We start from the raw sequence: 19426 nt of genomic DNA on the forward strand, positions 1-19426 counted from the left end.
CTGCCAAACAAGTCATACAGCATGAATCTGCTGCGCTTCCGTTCTTCGAGGGTCACTTAGCAATGCTCCACCACCGCGCGCCGGGTCACTGCAACGCTGCACGCTTCACAACACTCACGCACGCTGCGATTCCAAGATTAAGACATGCATTTTCCACTTGAAGAACTCCTACTGTCACCTCTGAGCATCTAGTGGACACTAGAGGTTTTTAGGAAACTTCAGATCAGTTTAGGCGTTAGTTTGTAAATATTTTGGAATACTTGGTTTTGTTTTCTAAGTACATTACACGATACTGTGTCTGCAGTTTTTTGGTATTTCTTTCCAAGAGACTTTCAGATTCATAGCTTCTCTTTAAAACTGAGGCAGCACAACACATTTGAAAATAAATGAACTAAAACTATTTTCACACAACCAAAAAAAAAAAAAAAGAACCTCTCCTGTACCACCTAACTGGTACTATTCCAACTGCAGTGCTTAACCTGAGTACACTCTGGGAAAGCTCCACAAATAATCAACTTCACTCGGAATTAATATAAAATATGTACTAGATTTGGCCCTCCAGAGCAATTCTCCCACCCCACCCCTTATAAATATAGCTTGTTTCATTTTAGCTGAAATTTCAAATACAGAAATAACCCTTGAATAAAACCAAAACTTTGACAGAGTAGCTCAGTCCAATGAAATTAAATAAAATTACTGATGTGGAAAAACACTTAGGCTGGGCTGATGAAAGACTACAATAACTTTGGATAAACATTTACAACTTCAGATAAAAAGATTAAAAAAGTAAGTAAATATTCTTTAACTGCAGATGACAGCAGCAGTACAGTTAATATTTAATCATGACATTATGAGAATATTCAGTAGTGGAAGAGAGGATTAATATATTGCTTTAAAACATTCCATTACTTTCTGCATCTGTTTACTGATAATAAAAGAAACAGCTGTTCTAAATGTAACATTAACAGGTGTAAACCACTCATTTGAGATTTTAAAACAATAATTCTCCTCTGTTTCCTCCTTAGCTATTCTGAAATAACATTACAAACACCCCTCCTATTAGCTTACACAATTAACTCGTAATTGTTTAACCTCTCTGCATGTCCCCAAAACGTATACATGTGGAGTTAGCTTCCTTCTCCTTTTGGGCAAAAGGCTCTGTTCTCCTGCACTGCACATCCTGAACTAATGCACCAGATGTGTCCCATAAAATGGTTGGTCACACTGTTCAGCAGCTTTCCTTTAGCAACTGTTCTATATCAAATTTACTGTAAAAAAGCATCGTAATTATGAAGTAACACTGTATCAAATTCACAGACTGAATATCTCACTATGCTCGGTTAAACTATGAATGATAATTGAGCTTGAAATTGTATATTTACTTTAAATAAGTCCTCCAAATCATCTGCAACAATGTGTGCTTAATTCGAAGCCATTAACAAAAGATTTAACATTTCCACATTTATACTCTCCATAATTTCAGATATGATACTCCATACTTACAGAGAGAGGGGAAAAAAAATAAAAGCAAGTTCTGGTAGCCTTCCATTTGCAAAATTAAATGGATGTACTTGAAGTTTCTTACAATTGCTAACCCATCCTGTTAAATGCTGGGTACAAATGAAACAAAATTCTCAAAAACCCTTCAATATTCTATTGCAGCCAAAAAAATAAATTCAGAATTATAAGTTTATTTAGCAAAAGAAACCAAACTTCAATACAAAGCCAAAAACCTGACCTGCTTTATAGAAGATAAAACAAACTCTGAAGACCAAACATTACAACCCTTTCAAAAACCTAAAAAGTTGTTTGCTAAAGTTAACTTTCATTAAAGTAATACTAGTAAGTTTGCAGAAGAAAAAAAAGGAATGAAAACCTTGAGACTAGGGAATGTTTGCTTGTATAACTAAATAAAGTGCTTGGGAATATTGCTCCTATTGATAGGTATTTAAAATATTCCATATCAGAATATGGAAATAGAGCAGTATCCGTTCTAACAAATCCCAAACTCCAAATTTTACTGTTGCCAATGACTGCTAGGTGCTCATGAAATAACATCAATGTTCCTCTGGTTTTGCTATAGTTCTCTGAACTGTACTATTCATGATGAAGGGAAAAAAGCAAACAAGAAATTCTCCAAACTCCTTCACACACACACAGGTTAACTGAAACAGAAACTTCTTTAATAAGATTCCTACTACACCCAGAAAAGACACACGTAAAAGGTGCTACCTCAATTTCATGTTCATACCCATATCTATCTGCGAGGAAAAAGAACCAGTTTTTCAGTGAGATTTTCCTCTCTTTATAAAGCCCAATTTATATTCAGCTGCTTCCTATTACAGGAATGTGCAACTTCTCAGAATGTGGGTGAAGAGGACACCTGATCTACAAACACACTACCAGAACCAAACCTGCCCCAACCAATGATACAAACGATCCTCTGAAAAATGCAAAGCTACGTACAACCAAAAGGCTTTAGAAGTTTTCCTATGAGTCTGGAAGCTCCTGACCCTCCCCTAGGGAGCACTGCTACCTGCCCTAGGCGTGTTTTAGGAAAGCAAGCACACACATCACGAGGAGCAAGGAAAGCGATATCGCTTTGACCTGCCGCGGATGCGAAGGAAGGAAGGAATGATGCTCATCCATGGTCAGCCCCAGACCTCAATTTAAGTCCAAATTGTACAAATCCGAAATGCCAGCAGAGGGCAGCGCAAATACGGGAAGTCCCTGGAGTGCCCTAGCCCGGCCACTCGTGGGGGACAAGGAGGTGGCTGCCACTCGCTGGCTCTGCGACACGCACCCACCACGCCCCACTCCGCAGCCCTTCCTCCATGGGAAGGGGTCAAGTACGGCAATATGCAACTCCACCCAACGGTACACATTTCAGGTTTTCTTCTTCTTTTTAAACAAACTGCCTGTGGAGCTGGGGACGGACTGACTGCAGGCAAAGGCAGCCTTTGCGCGCTTCCCCGAGAGCTTCGTGGGGTTGGTTCACTGTGTAGCACCCCGTGATGGTGCAATGGCAGAAGCCCTTCTCCAGAACTGCTACCTCAGGCACACCATTTATCTTCTTCCAACTTAGAAACCTAGAACTGGGGTATTTCTATTATTTAAACAAATAACAAAATGGCATCAGTGAGAACATCTCTACAAACAGAAAGTAACATTTCTTTTTGTTCACACTGAATAAAAGCAAGGAGAGACCTCCACTCTGTCCTACGTAAAGCCATCTCCCATCAGCAGAACAACAACATAACTCCCAATTTCAGCTTGCAGTCCCAACCATGAGAACTGTGGTGAGGAGACACCCAGACTTACAGCTCCAAAGCCGTGCTCCAGCAGTCACTGCTGGCACCCAGCCACACAACATCCCTCAGAGACAGAAAGCAAACTGTATGTACACGTACCTAAGAAAGAACTCCAGAGCAGCTCTGAGGTGTAGTGTCCAGCAAACACAACAAGGAAAGGAGGGAAGCCCCAGCTCACAATTGCTTAACCTGCTGCACCTGCACTTAAAATCCTGATGCTAATTTGCTTCCATAGCAACTAAACCCACCCTGGCACCTGTGAATACCATTTGCCAATAGTGTTTTGTCCTCAGTCCAGGGCCTGAATACCAATTAACACTTGTCCTCTTGATGTAGACTCAAGTGTTACAAAAGATACTCATACTGGCTTCAGTATAATTAGGATATAGCTATCTTACCTTTGGAAAAGAAGCAGCAATTATTAATCTCATCAAATACTGTATATTATACTCCAAACTGAATAAAACTGGTGCACACATTAATTTAATTTCCAACAACCTTAGTTAGGAGATAAACTTCCATTCTGCAGCTTGCTTCTGGCTTTTCTCACTGTAATGGCACCTCTCTAAACTCTCAGAATTTGTATTCCAACAAGAATAAAAATAAACAAACTATAACCTTCTGTATCCCATGCAAGGCTGGGATCCTGTTTCCCCACCAGAGCCAAGGGTCACGTCTCCTTTCTCTATCTCCATCCACCTTCTCACTTCGATTCTAAAAATTCACATCTTCTGCACTGAGTGACATTTAGAGCCAAGTGTCCAGTTTGCAAGTGACATTCTCATTTTGTACCTTGCTACCCTTAAGCTTGGAAAGATATCCTGCTTGTGTCCTCTGATCATCCTTGCTCTTTATGAAAAGGACAAACTTACTTTAATGGCATAAAGAAATAATCATAAAGGTCCCCTGCAGTGAGCAGGGACATCTTCACTAGATCGAGTTGCCTAGAGCCCCATCCCACCTGACCTTGAGTATTTCCACAGATGGGTCATCTACTGTGTGTCTGGGTAACCTGTTCTAGTGCCTTACCACCCTCATTGTAAAAAACTTCTTTCTTATATAGATCGATCCTCCTTTGGTATAAAACAATTACCTCTTGCTCTTGTTGCAACAGGCTCTGAAAAAGATAATCCTTGCCTTTCAGGTTAGAATTGATAATCCTTGCCTTTCAGGTTAGAATTGATAATCCTTGCCTTTCAGGTTAGAATTGATAATCATTGCCTTTCAGGTTAGAATTTACATGTTGTGATGTATGGCTGTGATGTGATTTCTTAAATTAGCTCACCAGTTCAGCATCAGTGATTTACACATTCAAACACTACGTTTGCTTGTCTGGTCCAACACTCCTGTCCACAAACTAACTTGCACTTGGGCCTTTCAGCAACCTTCAACCATTTACCTAGCAGCCACAGAAACACTAAAAAGCTAGGTTCTACCACCACATTTTCATAGTGCCAAGGTTTGCAAACAACAGCTGGCAATAAACAGGAATTTTCAGGTGAGCTTGAAACTTTTAAAACACACTCTTCCAGAGACAAGGCATCTGCTGTGCACAGAAGGCCTAGGAGGTAGGTTTACAGAAGTAGGCCACTACTTGAAATAGAGGAGTAAACATTGTGTTCTGGTAGAAAGAGAATGAACCAGTTTACCAAAATCAGTAGCTCTCTATATAGCAGACTATGCCCCAGTTATGCCACATTCTCCCTGAGGGAGGACAGTTTACGTTTCCCACCCCCAAACAATTTGTGTACAGCACTGCACCAATAAACATCCATGGGCACCTGATTTCAGTGCCAACCTGTGCTCCTGTGACTCACATCCATTATGCTTCAAGGGAACTTCTTGATCTGAAGTTTTTAAACTTTTGTACTGTACTTTTAAGAACCACACTTCTGTAAGTGTAGAATTTTTGGAGATTGGACACTTGGACTGTCAATACTCATTTACATGAGCTAAGAATTTCCAAATAGAAATACAACACCACAGAAATCTAACTATAATAACTGCATATGGCAATGCCATACTCAAATACTTACAGCTATCTGGCATTCCTTTGAATATTAACAGCTGAAGTCCTTAGTATAATAAATTTTGCCATGCTCTGTTGAAAGCAACTTCTAACCACTTCACATCTAAAGAATTCTGACACACTGGTATTTCTTAAACCTGCAGCAATAAGAGAAGGAGGAAACCAGTTGAGAACATTTCTTTAATAAATTTTTTAAAAAAATAGTGGTGAGTTGTTTTTCTACAGTGTTTTTTTCTGTTTTCAAATAGCATTTTTATTTAAATGAAGTCTTTAGGAGGTGAACATGTAACAATGAAAAGTCATTAAACAAAAATTTTGCACAAAACATACTGAAATTACATAGTAGTGATCAAAATTAAGCAAGAGAAGTATGACCCCAAACAAAATGTTCCATTTACTGAATAATTTCCATGGAGTTGTGCTTGTCAACTTCTGGAATATCTGTTAAGTGATGAAAAAAAGGACGACCATGAACGCAGCCTTTATTTTCCTTTCCAAGCTGTTGCTTCATCCTGTAAATTGTGTTTTGCACATCTTCTTTTGACAAATGTAAGGGCAGCTGCCGAGCTAAACGTACTGCTTCTCCCTGTGGAAAGGAAAAACAAAACCAAAACCCCAACAGTTTTTAAAGTACCACTTTTTAGCACATCAGCCTGTGGCTACCAGAAAACAGGAATTAAAAACTCACTGTTTAAAGGTCATCCTTCTCTGCTGCTAAATATTCCAAATCTCAGAAATCTAAATATAACTTTAACCATTTCTTACTGGTCAGTTCATGACATTTTTAAAATGGAGGCATGCAGTTAGCCCCCTGGTTATGTCTTTTAGCCTACTTTTTGCAAGATGCTTTGTGTTTCTTATTTCCTCTTGTCACCAGCATCAGCTGTACATATTTACCAGTTCACAAGACACATTTCACACCACAAACTTTAGAAGTATCATAAATTAATTCAAGCAGTCAGTAAGTACAATTTGAAAAATACTACAGCAAAACTTCATAGATTAATTTGTATTTACTATGGTTTATTGCATTTACTTAACACTAGAAAGCAGAAGTGACTGCTTAAAGCACCCACCCTCAAACAACTAAGGAACTTGAAAAAGTTTTGTTTCCTCCTCCAAGATGGGTCTTCCTGCCACTGACTTCTCTACTTAAGTGACGTTACCTAGACAGAAATGTATGTGGCATACAGCCTCCCTTCATACTGTACAAACCTGAGCACCATTCATAATTATTTCATCTCAATCATCTCATTTTCTTTGTGTGAGATTTTTTCCCACTCCTCCAAATGGAAAAAGGATCAGTGTGGACTGTTTAATACTCTGTAAGGCTGCTGCTTCAACCTGTGCTTTCTTCTGCATCCATCTACAGACAGCAAAAGCTGAAGACATGCTGCCTGCTTAAACATGAAATGAATGATTAAAGTTGTGATTCTGAACATGACAATGAATGGCACTCCCAGAATGGTCAAAAAATTCAGTGCTTATTTCTGAATAAGAGCTTTTATAGTTATCTGGGGTTTTTTACAAACCATTGCTGTCTCACCACTGAACTTATCCCTTCTTTAAGCTTCTTTCCTGAGTGCATGAGAGTGGTTCAGTAGTACATAACAGAATCACTTGCTGCAAAGGCAGCTCATCACCCTCATAAGACAGGGAAAGATTTGTGTAATAATGCTTAAAAGATGAAACTCATACCCTGTGTAAGTATGTGCCTAGGTCCCAGTTTGAAGTAACCCAATTCAGGAAGGTATCTTATAAATGCCCAAGTAAAAAGAGACTTTACATATACTTTGGTAACCTTTTTGAAGAGAATTGTAATTGAAGAGAATTAGTGAAACAACTAGACTGGAATTGATTACTATTGCTGTTGGTTACTCCAGCTTTAACTAGTACCACATCTATTAGTTATCTCTGAAACTTCATGCCATTATTGTCTCTGGATGCACAATTTATTTATTTGTACAGAAAACATTAACAGGAGTTACTGCCATTCTGTAGCAGTTTTGTATCCTAACATGGAGAAATGCCTTTCCAACTTGAAAAGTGTCTTACAGTGGAAACACTTTGTGAAAATCACCTTTTGGCATGTGTTATATCACACTGGGTGACTGTTTTTGGGTATATCTGATGGAAATATTTTGGTAAGGAATACACAACCCAGAGAGGACAGAGGACTCTCTTTTTCAAGAGTAACTTCTGTTTAGAACACAACGGAATTAATTAAAACACAAAGCTGAAGAAAGATTTTCAAGCTCTTTCAGGAATTATTACAAGTTTAGCTGGCTAATACTAAAAGAAAGCTTCTGTCTCACCTCCAAGTAATTTATCACTTTGAGAGGCCTACATTCATATACTTCCTTTGCATTTCTGTTAACTACTGCATTCAGAATTTCTTTCAAATCAGAAATTCCATAATATGGCAGACAATTTGCCATCCCTTCTATTTCCAGATGACTTTCTGTAGCCGAAACACCTGAAAATACAAAAACAAAACAGTATTTCATGCACTGCTTTGATTTCTATTCTATAGCAATTCACAGAAAATTAAACTGATGCAAAGTAATTTAGTACTTTAGTCCAACACAATTAGGAAACTTTTTTGTTCCTCCCTTGGAATGAAAAGCATTTATTTGCACAATGTTTCATTATGATGATGTGTGTTTATTCACATCACAAATGTCTCAGCTTACATTAATCCAAATCCTAGCTGGCACTGTTTAATGCTTAAAACATTTGCAACATTCCTGGTATTGAGCACAGCTTTAATTAAAGGTTCTGTGACTTTAATTAAACATACATAAAATTAAAGTTGAAGCTAGCAATAAAACACAATTTAGTTTGAAAAAAATTAAAACAGCGTTGGCACTATTTCCTATGTAAGTGGTTTAAACATCTGTAGAGTTCAAATGTTATCATAATAAATTTGGATTCTACTGAAATAAAAAGCAGTTTTTTCTCCTACCACATCTGAGGAAAAATTCAAACCCATAAAACTATACAGGCTCTGTGACTAACTTTATATTATCATTCAAATGGTACCACTGCTGGAGCAACACTCTGAGTAGGAATGATGAATAAAAAATTAAACAGCCTTTCTAACAGAGTATCTATTCAAGCGTTGAGGTCTGTATGATTTCCCTTCTTGTTCACACTTCAGGAAAGAAAAATTTATTGAAGTTGTTCTGGTACAGCAACTTTTTCCACTGCCAGTTAGAAGCAAGTTCTCTGGTGGCCAGGCTCACATATTCTCATTCAGACTATCCTCTCATTCATGTTGTGTGCACAGAAACCTCAGCCCAACCTGCACAGCTACCTTCCCTTTTCCTCCCCTACAAGTCTAGCAAGTATAAACTTTGACACAGATATAGAAAAACTGAATTACTAATGAAAATAAACCCACTCTCATGTAATGGTCCAGGTAGGATAAATTACCTTCAGCTCAAGCCATAAATGGTTTTTGTAAAGTCAGAAGAGCTGGAGACAAATAGATTGCTCCAAACTCTCAGAAGAGATAATTCCTGCTCGTAATCCAAAAAAAAACATGAAATATTTCAGAAGTGAGAGAAAATATATATAGATCATAAGTCAGCATGATGCACTTTCATTAGCTGGTAGAATGAAGCCGAGTTATCCATATCCAGGCACTATCTGACAGTCATTAAATAATATGATCAGGATAACTGTGCAGGTTGAAACTTTCCCTAAATATGGGTGTGTCACTGGGTAAATAATGCTCTTGGGCCTTTTTAAGCTTCATGGCATGAGATACTTTGACCAGTGGGAATCTGATATAGGGAACAGCCCCTCATACCCCCTCCCCCCAAAAAATCGCATAACCTTCTTCCAGCTATGTATTAAACACTGCTTTACATCTGAAACTTTATTTCATTTTTCACCCAGCATTGTCTTCCTTCTCTTTTTCAAGCTGCTTTTCCCTAACTGCAGCCAGGAAGCAGAGACATATTTTTATATAATACTGTAAAGCCTGTATTCAGATTCAGCTTAAAGCAAAATGTTAAATTATATGAAAGTTTCCCAGATATAAAGGTGAGAAAAGATGATGTACTATATGTGAATATTTCCCCATGGGCAAGCCTGTCAGTAAGGGACAGGAGGAAAAGATAAAATCTCTTTTTAATATCTCCTTCAGCTCTTTTCTTTTAATTTTTGTCTTATTTTTTATTTAATTACAGATTAGATTTGAGGAACTATTCCAGACCATTTGATTATGCTGCTTTCTCTCTAAAATTAAGACTTAGTCTATTTGAAAACCTTTTAATAATTAGCCCTCTATTTGCTGCACAAGACAGGACACAAAATTTTTAAAGTTTCAGGTATTTAGACATTCAGATTAAAAACGTGTATTTCCTGTGCTTTCTTGTAAAGTTATGACAGTGAGGTTCTGAATTTGCAAAACATTTCCTCATATACTCCTCAGCTTCACCAATAGCCATTGTTCCATCTGCAAATTTTGACAGCCAGATTTGACTTCACTATTTTCCTCTTCCATCTGAAAGTCAAAGTGGGCTTGAAAGTTTCACATAAGAACAAACAATACAAACCCTGGCCAAGGGAGGTTTACTTCTTTGATATTTCTGTTTGTGTGTCACTCTCCTTTTCTGCTAACATTCTTTAAACTGCAAAGTAGCCCCACTGCATGCTGATTAACAAGTATTTATCTGCAAGCCTCTGCAGGAACTCTGATATTGGCAACACTTGATGATATAAGCAGATGTCCAAGCCTCAGTGTACTTGTAAATTTTTGACAAAATATATATTAGGATTTTTGAGTATTCAAACAGCAGTTCTCAAACAGTTGCCATAGTAGTTTCTCTGAAATACTTTGCAACTTCCAAGGAAAGTGTTTCCATCAACAAATAAACTAGCTTTCAAATGAGTAAAAATGTGGATTTCTCATTGTTACAAATTTCCCCTTTCTCCTTCCAAACAAAGCATTTACAATCATCTTTGGATAATTCCTTCTTGATGGCCAGGAAAAACTGCTCCCTTCCAGCTGCCACCTGGATTAGGTGACACTATAACACTATCTCCCAGCCTATGGTCAAAATCAAACTGAAATTAAATAGCAGCATGGTTTTCCACTAGTGGATTACAAGAGCTGAGGCAGTCTATATCACCAAGAACAATGGGTTATTTACCTATTACTGCTCTTTGAGGCCTTATAAGCACATTCTTTGGACATACTCATGCTGACTACATGGGGCAGACAATTTTACCCTAAAAGCCTGCCTTGGAGCATGGCCCAAGACCCAGCATTGATACAATACCAGCTAAGGTGTGTTCCTTGGTCTCAGTTCCTCTCCAGCCAAGAATTCCCATCTCTCTCCAGGCCTTTCCCAAAGGCAGACAGATGTGCAGTGAAGGCACATATAATAAACACATCTTAAGGAGAACTGGACAGAAAGTAATCCATCTTACTTCTTGAAGTGTTCCCTGCACGTAGGGGTCACTGTGAGCAAACAAATGCCTGGCAGGTCCCAGAACACTGAGTATTAAGTAATTTGCTTTATTAAGTAAAAGCAAACAGACTGCTCTCCCAAAGGTAGCATCACTTGAAGCCTCAGTAAGGCCAGAACATGAGGGGGTGGGAGGGCAGTGGAAGACAGACTGGAGCTCAGCGTCACAGCTTTGCAAATTACAACAACTGGCACATTCCACAAAGAAACCATTGATTTTGCTTAACTGACACACTGACAGCAAGAAGTATTTTCTTGGCTATTTCACAACATGTTTTTCACTGTGAGCTATCCAGAGAAAAATCTAGTTGAAAACTCCTTAGACTGATGAGCAGTTAATATTAAGAGAAACAGGGAGACAGTATACAAAGATCTTAGCCTACCAAAAACATGAGGCAGATGGGACACTTCCAAAATCTAGGATACTCAGAACAACTCTCGCTGCAGTCATATAGAGTCTCTGAAGAAAGTAAAGGTAGATTTCCTTTCTGTCTTCTAGCAAGAACACATTCAAGAGGCAGACTTATCCTCAAATGAAACAACAGTCAAGCAAGGCCTTCAACTCCCACACTCTTACAAAAATTAACATCCAAAGGTGCATTTGTGAAAATACAGACATTTAAGGAGTTTTTCCACCAAAATGGCAGAACAAGAACAAAATTCATGGGGAACTGAGTTCTTTTCAGGAAGTAAACAGCTAATTAGACCTTTCAAAAACCTACTAGGAGTAGTGTATCTAGTGCCACACGGTGCCATGGGGTTCAGAGCAAGGCCAGTGAGAAAGAGTCTGGGTAAATTATGAAAGTAAATAAAAATCAGAACCACCCCCCTAGCTAAAAGGTATTGGCCATTAAAGAACAGAGTTGTATTTCTATGAATTCCAAGCACTGCAAAGAAATAAGATTCAATTTCTGAGTATTAATCCCAAGATTAATGCAAGATTAATGAATGAGTAATTTTTTATCCTATGAATGACACTGCCCCTAACATGTCATCCAAATAAGGAAAAATTAATATTTTCTGGGTGGGTTGTTTTTCATGTAAGAATCCATAAGAATGAAAATCTTCACTAAAAATCCCTCTGTGCCACAGGTTACCAGAACCTAAGATTCTGAACTGCAAAGAAGCATTTTTAAAAAACATCAGTTGAGATGCAAACCTAATGCAACAGAGGAATTACTGGTCACCTTCCAAATTAAGGCAGCTACTCAGGGCTTTTTTTTTTAAATAAATAAGCAAGTCTGCAAAGCACCCCAACACCCAAGAAAATATGGAATAAACCTACGGTCCTATATTTAAATTTAAATCATTATAGTGATGCCTAGAGAGGCTACCTGGAACAGAGGCTAGACAGTGTTAAAGGAATAAAGTAGGAATTTATTAAAAGACCTTCAAAGGATACACCTTGGGCAGTACAAGAGTCTGGCTGTGCCTCTACCCAAGATGGACCCAAGATAGATGACCAGCCATGAATTTACACACTTTCTAAGTTTTGGTCCATTTACATATTGGGGTTAATTGTCCAATTACAGCTTCAGGTATGAAGTCCCATTCTCGCAGATTGCTCTCCTCAATTTGCCATTGTTTACACTTTTGGGCCCAAAGCTGCAACGGTGTTCTTGGTTCTCAGGCTGGAAAACGATTGTTTAGTCTGACTAAACTGTGAGGAGAACTTGCTCACACTTTATATGAAGTTCAGAGTTACACACTAAGGCAGTACAGAATCTGAAAAATATGAAAGCTAAAACTTAAGGCATCCATAGTCATCTAGGAAACTGTCCAATTGGGGTGCACAATACCAAAGACAAGAGGTCCAGTGTTCCAAATTAGCATCTGGGTATTATGAGTAGACTTAATACATGGTAATGAGCACCAATACTCTGGGTCCTTCTCTTATTTGGTAGAAGAGTAAGTGTAGAGATTTGAACACATAATCAGTGCAACCTACTAAACTGACAGTCCTCTTAAGAAACCACCACGGGTCAAGGAAAGCCTCTTCTATGACTAAAACTTCTGAATGCCAAATTGGAGCAGCTGAATTTCCTTTGCTCTTGTTTTGGGAGGTACCTTAGAGCTATGATGGCATCACAGACTTATTTGCATAGATCAACAGAAAGGCTTGTTATTTTGCAAAAAGGAATTACTAGAAGTACCATTCGCACATTGAAATTCAAATCTTAAGAAATCAATCAATTAATCAATCAGCAAATTTATTTGAGACATAAGAGGATCTCTCTGGCAGAGAAAGTAAACTTTCTACTACAGAAAATAAAACTCTTCACTCAGGATGAAAAAGGAAGCCATGCGTATTAACAAGTGCTAGTAAGTGTCTATTAATGAGAAATCAATCAGCAGTCAGAAAGGAATATCTGTTATGACCATATCAGGGCTGAAGTCCCAGAGGAAAACCCAGAATTCTGAATATGCTGCTGCTGAATATGACCCTGACAGAGAGAAAGAGCTCATAGTTCAGTTCAGCTGAGAAACAGCAAATACGAGGACTGATCCAATTAAGCCAAAAAGCTAGGAAAAAATTAGTTACAAATGTATGCATAGAGAATGGGATTTTGGTGTGCTCCTATGGATGCTGCTAAGGAGAAACTCTCCAGTTACCATGGGTTAATGGCACATTTCCACTCCAGGACCTCTCCACAGCAAGCATCATCCACCATGCAAAGTATGAACCTCTGGATCAAAAACCTGACAATATATCCTGAAGAAACTTAACTTTTCTGAAGGAAATTCTAGTTCAACAATATGAGGATGTCTCTCTTTCAGGATGTGTCTGAATTTCAAAATCCCCACAAAACAGACACTGAATACAGACAGTGAAAAAAAGCAATGTTTCTATAGGATTGTGAAAGATGTTTTATGAAACAAACTGGTTCTTTCAGAGCTGAGAGATCCTACAGAATATTCAGGTCTGAGTGGGACAAATCACTCCTGGTATGCAGGTCCCTTTCTGTAAAGATTATACAAGAATCCATGAATTAAATAACCTTAAACTTCATAGTGAAATTCCCAGAGAAGGACACATTAGGAATGTTAAAAATTAATACCTTTGTGTCTAAAAATCAACTCTAATAAGTATTTGTAGAAGACAGTGTATTACAGGGACAAGTTTAAGAAAAATAGAGGAACTGATTAAGAAGAAATCCTTGGGTCAGTTGGAAAAAAGCCGGGAAGAAAGAAATTCCATTTGTTTGCTGCTATTTCTACCTTAATCTACAGTGCCATGCTCATTTAATTAAAAAGGCTGTAACTGCTACAATGTCATCAGCAGAAGCTTATAAAAATGACTGACAAGACTCATGAAAAATGATTTGTCTTCAGATTTTCACATTCAATTTATTCACGTCTAGTAACCAAAATTAATTAGATTTTGAGCAAACTTAGAATATCAGTAGGTAAAAAAAAAAAAAAAAGGTTGGTGAGCAAAAGTGCTAAGCCACAATCCCTCTCTCCCATACTTGCCTAAGGACCCATCACAGACCTCCTCAGCTTTTGATTTGCTTGTCTGAGTAAACCACGTAAGAGCAGCCTCTTACAGTACATGCATTATTTTCCTAATCATTCACTCCATGATTATTATCAAGATTAATATCAACACCTCTTCTACTAAGGTGTTAGTATTTATGTAGAGATTTAGTTAGTCGGAAGGAAGTTTCTGTTTTTGCTGTGCATGATCCAGTAAGGAAAACAGCTTTGGCTCTGTTCTTCACAAGAGCCAGCCTCTGAGTGAAGGAGTTGGTCTACATCCCTTTTTTGTATCTACCCTTAAAAGATCCCATATGTTACAGTACATCTGTCATCACTGTACATATGTGGGGATCTGTAACACACAAAGCTATAGCATTTCTAACAGCTCTTATGGCCAATCTTCTCCCTGAGCTGTCAGCTAGGTGCTACCCCCAAAGACGCTTGCTTTTCTTGGAATTCTGCTACAGAATTCATGACCTGCAGAACTTCCACTGTGTCACCCCTGAGTTTCCAATGCATCCCTAGAAAGCATTCTTCAGAAAGATGTAAAGACCTTTGAGCTTTCTTGATAAAGTAAAAAAGTCTTATACAAAATGCATTTTTCTGTGATCAACAGAGGTACTGAAAATATAATCCTTCAAAATGTATTCAGATCAAACTCTGAGAAAAGGTGTGGTGATCCTTTGACCATCTCTTTGCTGGCCCCTTTGGGCTCTGGGTTACAATTTTAATAGAAAAGTATGTCATTAACCAGGATCCAGCTCCTTACTGAACTACCTCAACTGCTCAGCAGTACAGGATTAGGTCAGCTAAAGCACATACTTGCAGAAGGTGCCTGGGCTCAGAAATTCCTATCAGTTTAATCTAAATTATATCAGAATGGCAATTAAGGATATGGGCATTGAGCATTTTGAGAAAAGAAGAAAGAAGTGAGGAAGACATGCATTTCAGAGCATTCTTTGAAATACTATTAAAGTCTTCTCTTCAGTCATCAGTTTCCAATACTCAGTGTTCCATGTGGAAGATTACATTCTTTGCCAAGAAATAAAATCTCAGTGTTAAGGAAACAGAATGCTAGTGCTTTAAAAGACAAGGTGATGCAGAATAACATGATCCACATTAACAATAATTTACATCATTAAATCATAGGAAGCAAGCTCCAATGCAAGTAATAGATTTTAAAACCATCATACCTTCTATCACTTTTATCTGGAATCCATTTGCTACAAGCCTTGGATCTGACAAATAACCTGATCCATGGAAACTCTGGTAATTCTTCTGCATTTTATAAAGAGCAGCCATATACTGAGATCCACCAATAAGACTGGAAAAAAAAATCCCCAAAGTGTTAAAAACCAACATCCCTTATGTGAAAATTACAAGTGTGCAAAAAACACAGAAAAAGGTATTAAGTGATAAGGAGTCACCAAGATTTTATAAAGTATTTTGGAAAAGCAATGGTTTAAAGGAATAAAATGAGAACTATTCACTTATCTTAGTGAAGGGACCAAGCTTAGGCATACAGTAATAATAATTCTATCAGCTGATTTTCTTGGAGCAAAGTCAGCTAAAGTGAAGCTGTGACAATGTGGAGCATTTAATTTTCTTCCGGGGGAGGAAATTTGTATTTGCTGCACTACCAATGAAACTGGTCAAAAATCATACTTATTTCCACTAGAATAAGACCAAATGTGCTCAGTACTTCAAGATCAATGTAAAAAACCAAAACTCCATTTTAATAGATAAATGAGTGCACAAATAAGCACAGCATTAGCAAACAGGGCCTTGCCAGAGTTCTACTGTAAATAATTACCATCTGGTGTTTCAAGTAACATACACATTTTTGCTCAATAGTACTATACCTGTCTGTTAACGCAATTGGATTGTCCAGTTTCTCTACTGGAAGCTTATGGTTCACCAACAATCTCTTACATAGCAGGGCCTCTTCCAGTCTATATGGATTCAGCAACTTGACATTTTTTTCAGAAGCAAGTATCCAGACATCAGGAAAACTCTGGCGACGGATCAGGAAAAGTTCGTGCTCATCTGAAACATTTCTCTCTCGCCTCTGAAGGTGACGTCTACAGGAACTCAGAGAAAAAGGCACCGTCACAATTTTCACAGGCTGTTCCAGTTTCCCCTTCTTTTCAATCTGATTATGAAATATCTTGTCAAGCTTCTGCTGGTCAGATGCAGAACTCTTCAGCTTGGATTTGTGTTTTTCTGCCTCCTTTGCTGGTCGGTGCATCGGCTGTGCATTGGCTTTCTTGACCTCTCTGTTGTAGCGTTCCTGGTCCTTAGTGGCTTTTATTTCATAACTTAAAGGAGAAAACAAACCAGTAGCATCAGCAGATAAAAAGCTCCAGACCCCAACCCCTAACACACTAAAGCAGAAAGAAAGGTAACCATTTCAAGAGCCAAGAACCACATCCATGGTCCATTCAAGTACCCACATCAACATGCTGCCCACTGCAATGGAGATGGTGACTGTGCCTCTATTACATCACATCTTGAACAAAAGCTGGAAATTTTCCTTCATCAAGACAGCCAGCAAAACCTCAATTACTGTAAGGGGGAGGAACTATTACTGCAAGGAATAGAGTGCACAATATAAAGATCTACAGCAAGGTTCTTTTCACCTCAGTCCCTTGTTTAATTTGCAATCAAATATCGAGTTTTGGAAGGAGTTTTTTGTCACAGGCACATCCAGCTCAATTCACAAAGCAGTTTGAGCTTCTGGAACTCTACAGCCTTCCAGGGGAGGCCATGGGGCCCGGCAGGACTTGGAGCTTGAATAATTTCCCAAGCCCCAGGTATTACTTACTTAAAAGCCTATTTGATTTCAAACGGCCTAAAATTAGCCATATGAAGTGTAAGAATAGAGGACATATATGTAAGTAATAATCAATCTTACAGATTTTTCAAAAACAGTCAATAAAAAACTACTCCTAAATGCTGTCTAAATGGTTAAAACATTACTACATACTAAACCTCTACAGCATGAATGGATTCTTAATGAGTTTATAAATGTCAGTGAGATAACTAAACTTTTATAGGTCCCAGGTTTATGCTTGTCTACTGCTTATGAATTTTACTTTTCTGAAAGCAAAGGTTGTCATTTGCTGAACTGCCTCTTTTTGCCTATATTTGATAGTCTGAATTCTAGAAGGTAATTCAAACCAGTCTAATCTTCAATTAAAACAAAACCAAAAAAAAAAGTAGTACTATCATATGTTAGTATTGAAAATAAGTATTTTAGCTGGTCATATTTATTTATTGCTACTTGCTGGAACAGTTTGATTCAATTATGTGTATGCACGCTGGAAAATTAAGGTCAACAAAAGGGTCACCATTTGCAATTAATTATGATGTGCTAGCATTCACATATGGTACCAATATTTAGTTAACTAAAAAAGTCAGCTTAAATAGTTTCTTGCAATAAATCACGTCCTAGAAAATATGGAGCAAACATTAAGATAAAAAACATCTGCTACTTTTAAAATGAATGGATGAAATCACTTGAACAGAATTTTTTTTAATCCCAAATTCATTTACAGCTTTGACCAGATCAATAAATACTTGCTTTTGAACAGACCTAACTGTAATACAGGAAAATATTTAAGTGTAGGAGAATTGAGCCTTTAGTGATGACTGATAATCCAAAATGAAAGCACTTCCAAACAAAGTCCAACTTGCCTGTCAGTTTAGGCTACCACCAGAAAAATTCTAATCTTACAAATTTTGATTGTGAGCATCTTCCAAATTCATACACATCAATATCAGCGATTTGCTCAGAATCAAAGAAAAACTGCAGATTTACAAACTATGAGGGAACACCTTTGCCTTTCTGAAAATCATTCCACAGAGGAACATATGATCAACAAGTGCTACAAGAACAGCATTTCTGTGCTTTGTGAATTAAGACTGCAAATTCAGGATCTTTTTCTAACGCTACAAAACCTAAAGCCAAGAAAATTTGCAAAACTATATGTAAGCAGAGAGTGGAAGAGTAGAACAAAGTCTAGTTTCAAAGACAGCTTTGGTTTAACTAGAAAAATGGACCAATGATAGATTCTTTCCCCCTTGCAACATAAACCCAAACAAAATAATAAGCATACTAAAAATCCCCTTTTAATATATGTCTCTCAGCCCTTATAAGACAAATAATCTGAATTTGAGTATTTGTTGCAAACTCTGACAGCAAAGACCATGCTACCTGAAAAAATATTTCTCCCAAGGTACAAATCTACTCATGAAGAATTACTGCAGAGTGCTGACAAGGTGATTTGTTAGTCCCATGACAATGTGTGTAACTTTGAACCTTTCCTACACCTTCAGGGTAACTACTCCTGCCACTGTTATGGCACTTGGAAGGATTTTTCCCACTCCTACCTGAGCCTGATATGCAGGAAACATGAAGGCCAGAAACACATGCAAGCTGTATTAAGTAAGAGCCGAGTGACTGCAAGGAATGAAATCCTTTGCAAAGCAGGGAGATATGTGATGCTGCCAGCATGGGCATGCACAGAGCTTTCCTCCTCTATTATAACCTAAAGACCATAACATTTGACATTCCGGTTGTGTAATAAATGCTGGCTTGTTTTGAAAAGGCCATCCTGTGTCACTACGAGACATCTGGTGCTTGCACTACTCCCAAAAGGGATTTAAATTAATTGAGACCCGATGGAGGGGCCACGGAGAGAAACAGAGATGCTGAAACCATGCACACCCATTGCACAAGGCAGGACTTTATCACAGAAGGATGAAGGACTGGAGCCCAGGAAATGTGGGGTTGTGCCAGCAAGGATGCATGAAGTAGAGCTGTGGCACTCGGCTCCCCTGATGTATTTACATTTGTTGTTACCTCTAGGTGGCCCAATTTATCCAGAGTACCTGGAGGCAAGACTTATGTTCTCTGCCACAAGTCCTTCTGGATTTCTGCTCTGCAGGAAAAGTTGTCTGTGTATCTCCTCCTATTTGCTATTCTCTGAGGCAATTTTAAGATCATAAATGTGGAAAGGTAAACGAAAGCTGGTATCTGTAGATACAACTAGTGGTGAATTCTTAATTTCCTTCAACAGCCATGGGATTCAATCCTACATATAAGGAAAGTATATATACACTGT

At 38.1% G+C, this 19426-nt stretch overlaps 1 protein-coding gene across 3 annotated transcripts in view; it reads right to left on the minus strand.

Annotated features, from left to right (window-relative positions):
- Positions 1-5506: 5506 nt before the first annotated feature.
- The window catches only part of PMS1 (PMS1 homolog 1, mismatch repair system component), a 43280-nt gene continuing 29360 nt past the window's right edge, over positions 5507-19426 (minus strand). For all 3 annotated transcript variants that reach the window (XM_041403389.1, XM_041403388.1, XM_041403390.1), the window contains exons 10-13: positions 16163-16618; positions 15494-15624; positions 7656-7816; positions 5507-5926 (exon numbers count right to left, since the gene is read on the minus strand). In XM_041403389.1, the coding sequence (XP_041259323.1) occupies positions 5735-5926; positions 7656-7816; positions 15494-15624; positions 16163-16618 (940 nt within the window). In that variant the 3' untranslated portion in view covers positions 5507-5734. The remainder of the gene's footprint in view (positions 5927-7655; positions 7817-15493; positions 15625-16162; positions 16619-19426) is intronic.

This window comes from Onychostruthus taczanowskii, unplaced genomic scaffold, assembly GCF_017590055.1.
Source record: "Onychostruthus taczanowskii isolate IOZ18803 unplaced genomic scaffold, ASM1759005v1 scaffold20, whole genome shotgun sequence".
Lineage (NCBI taxonomy): Eukaryota > Metazoa > Chordata > Aves > Passeriformes > Passeridae > Onychostruthus > Onychostruthus taczanowskii.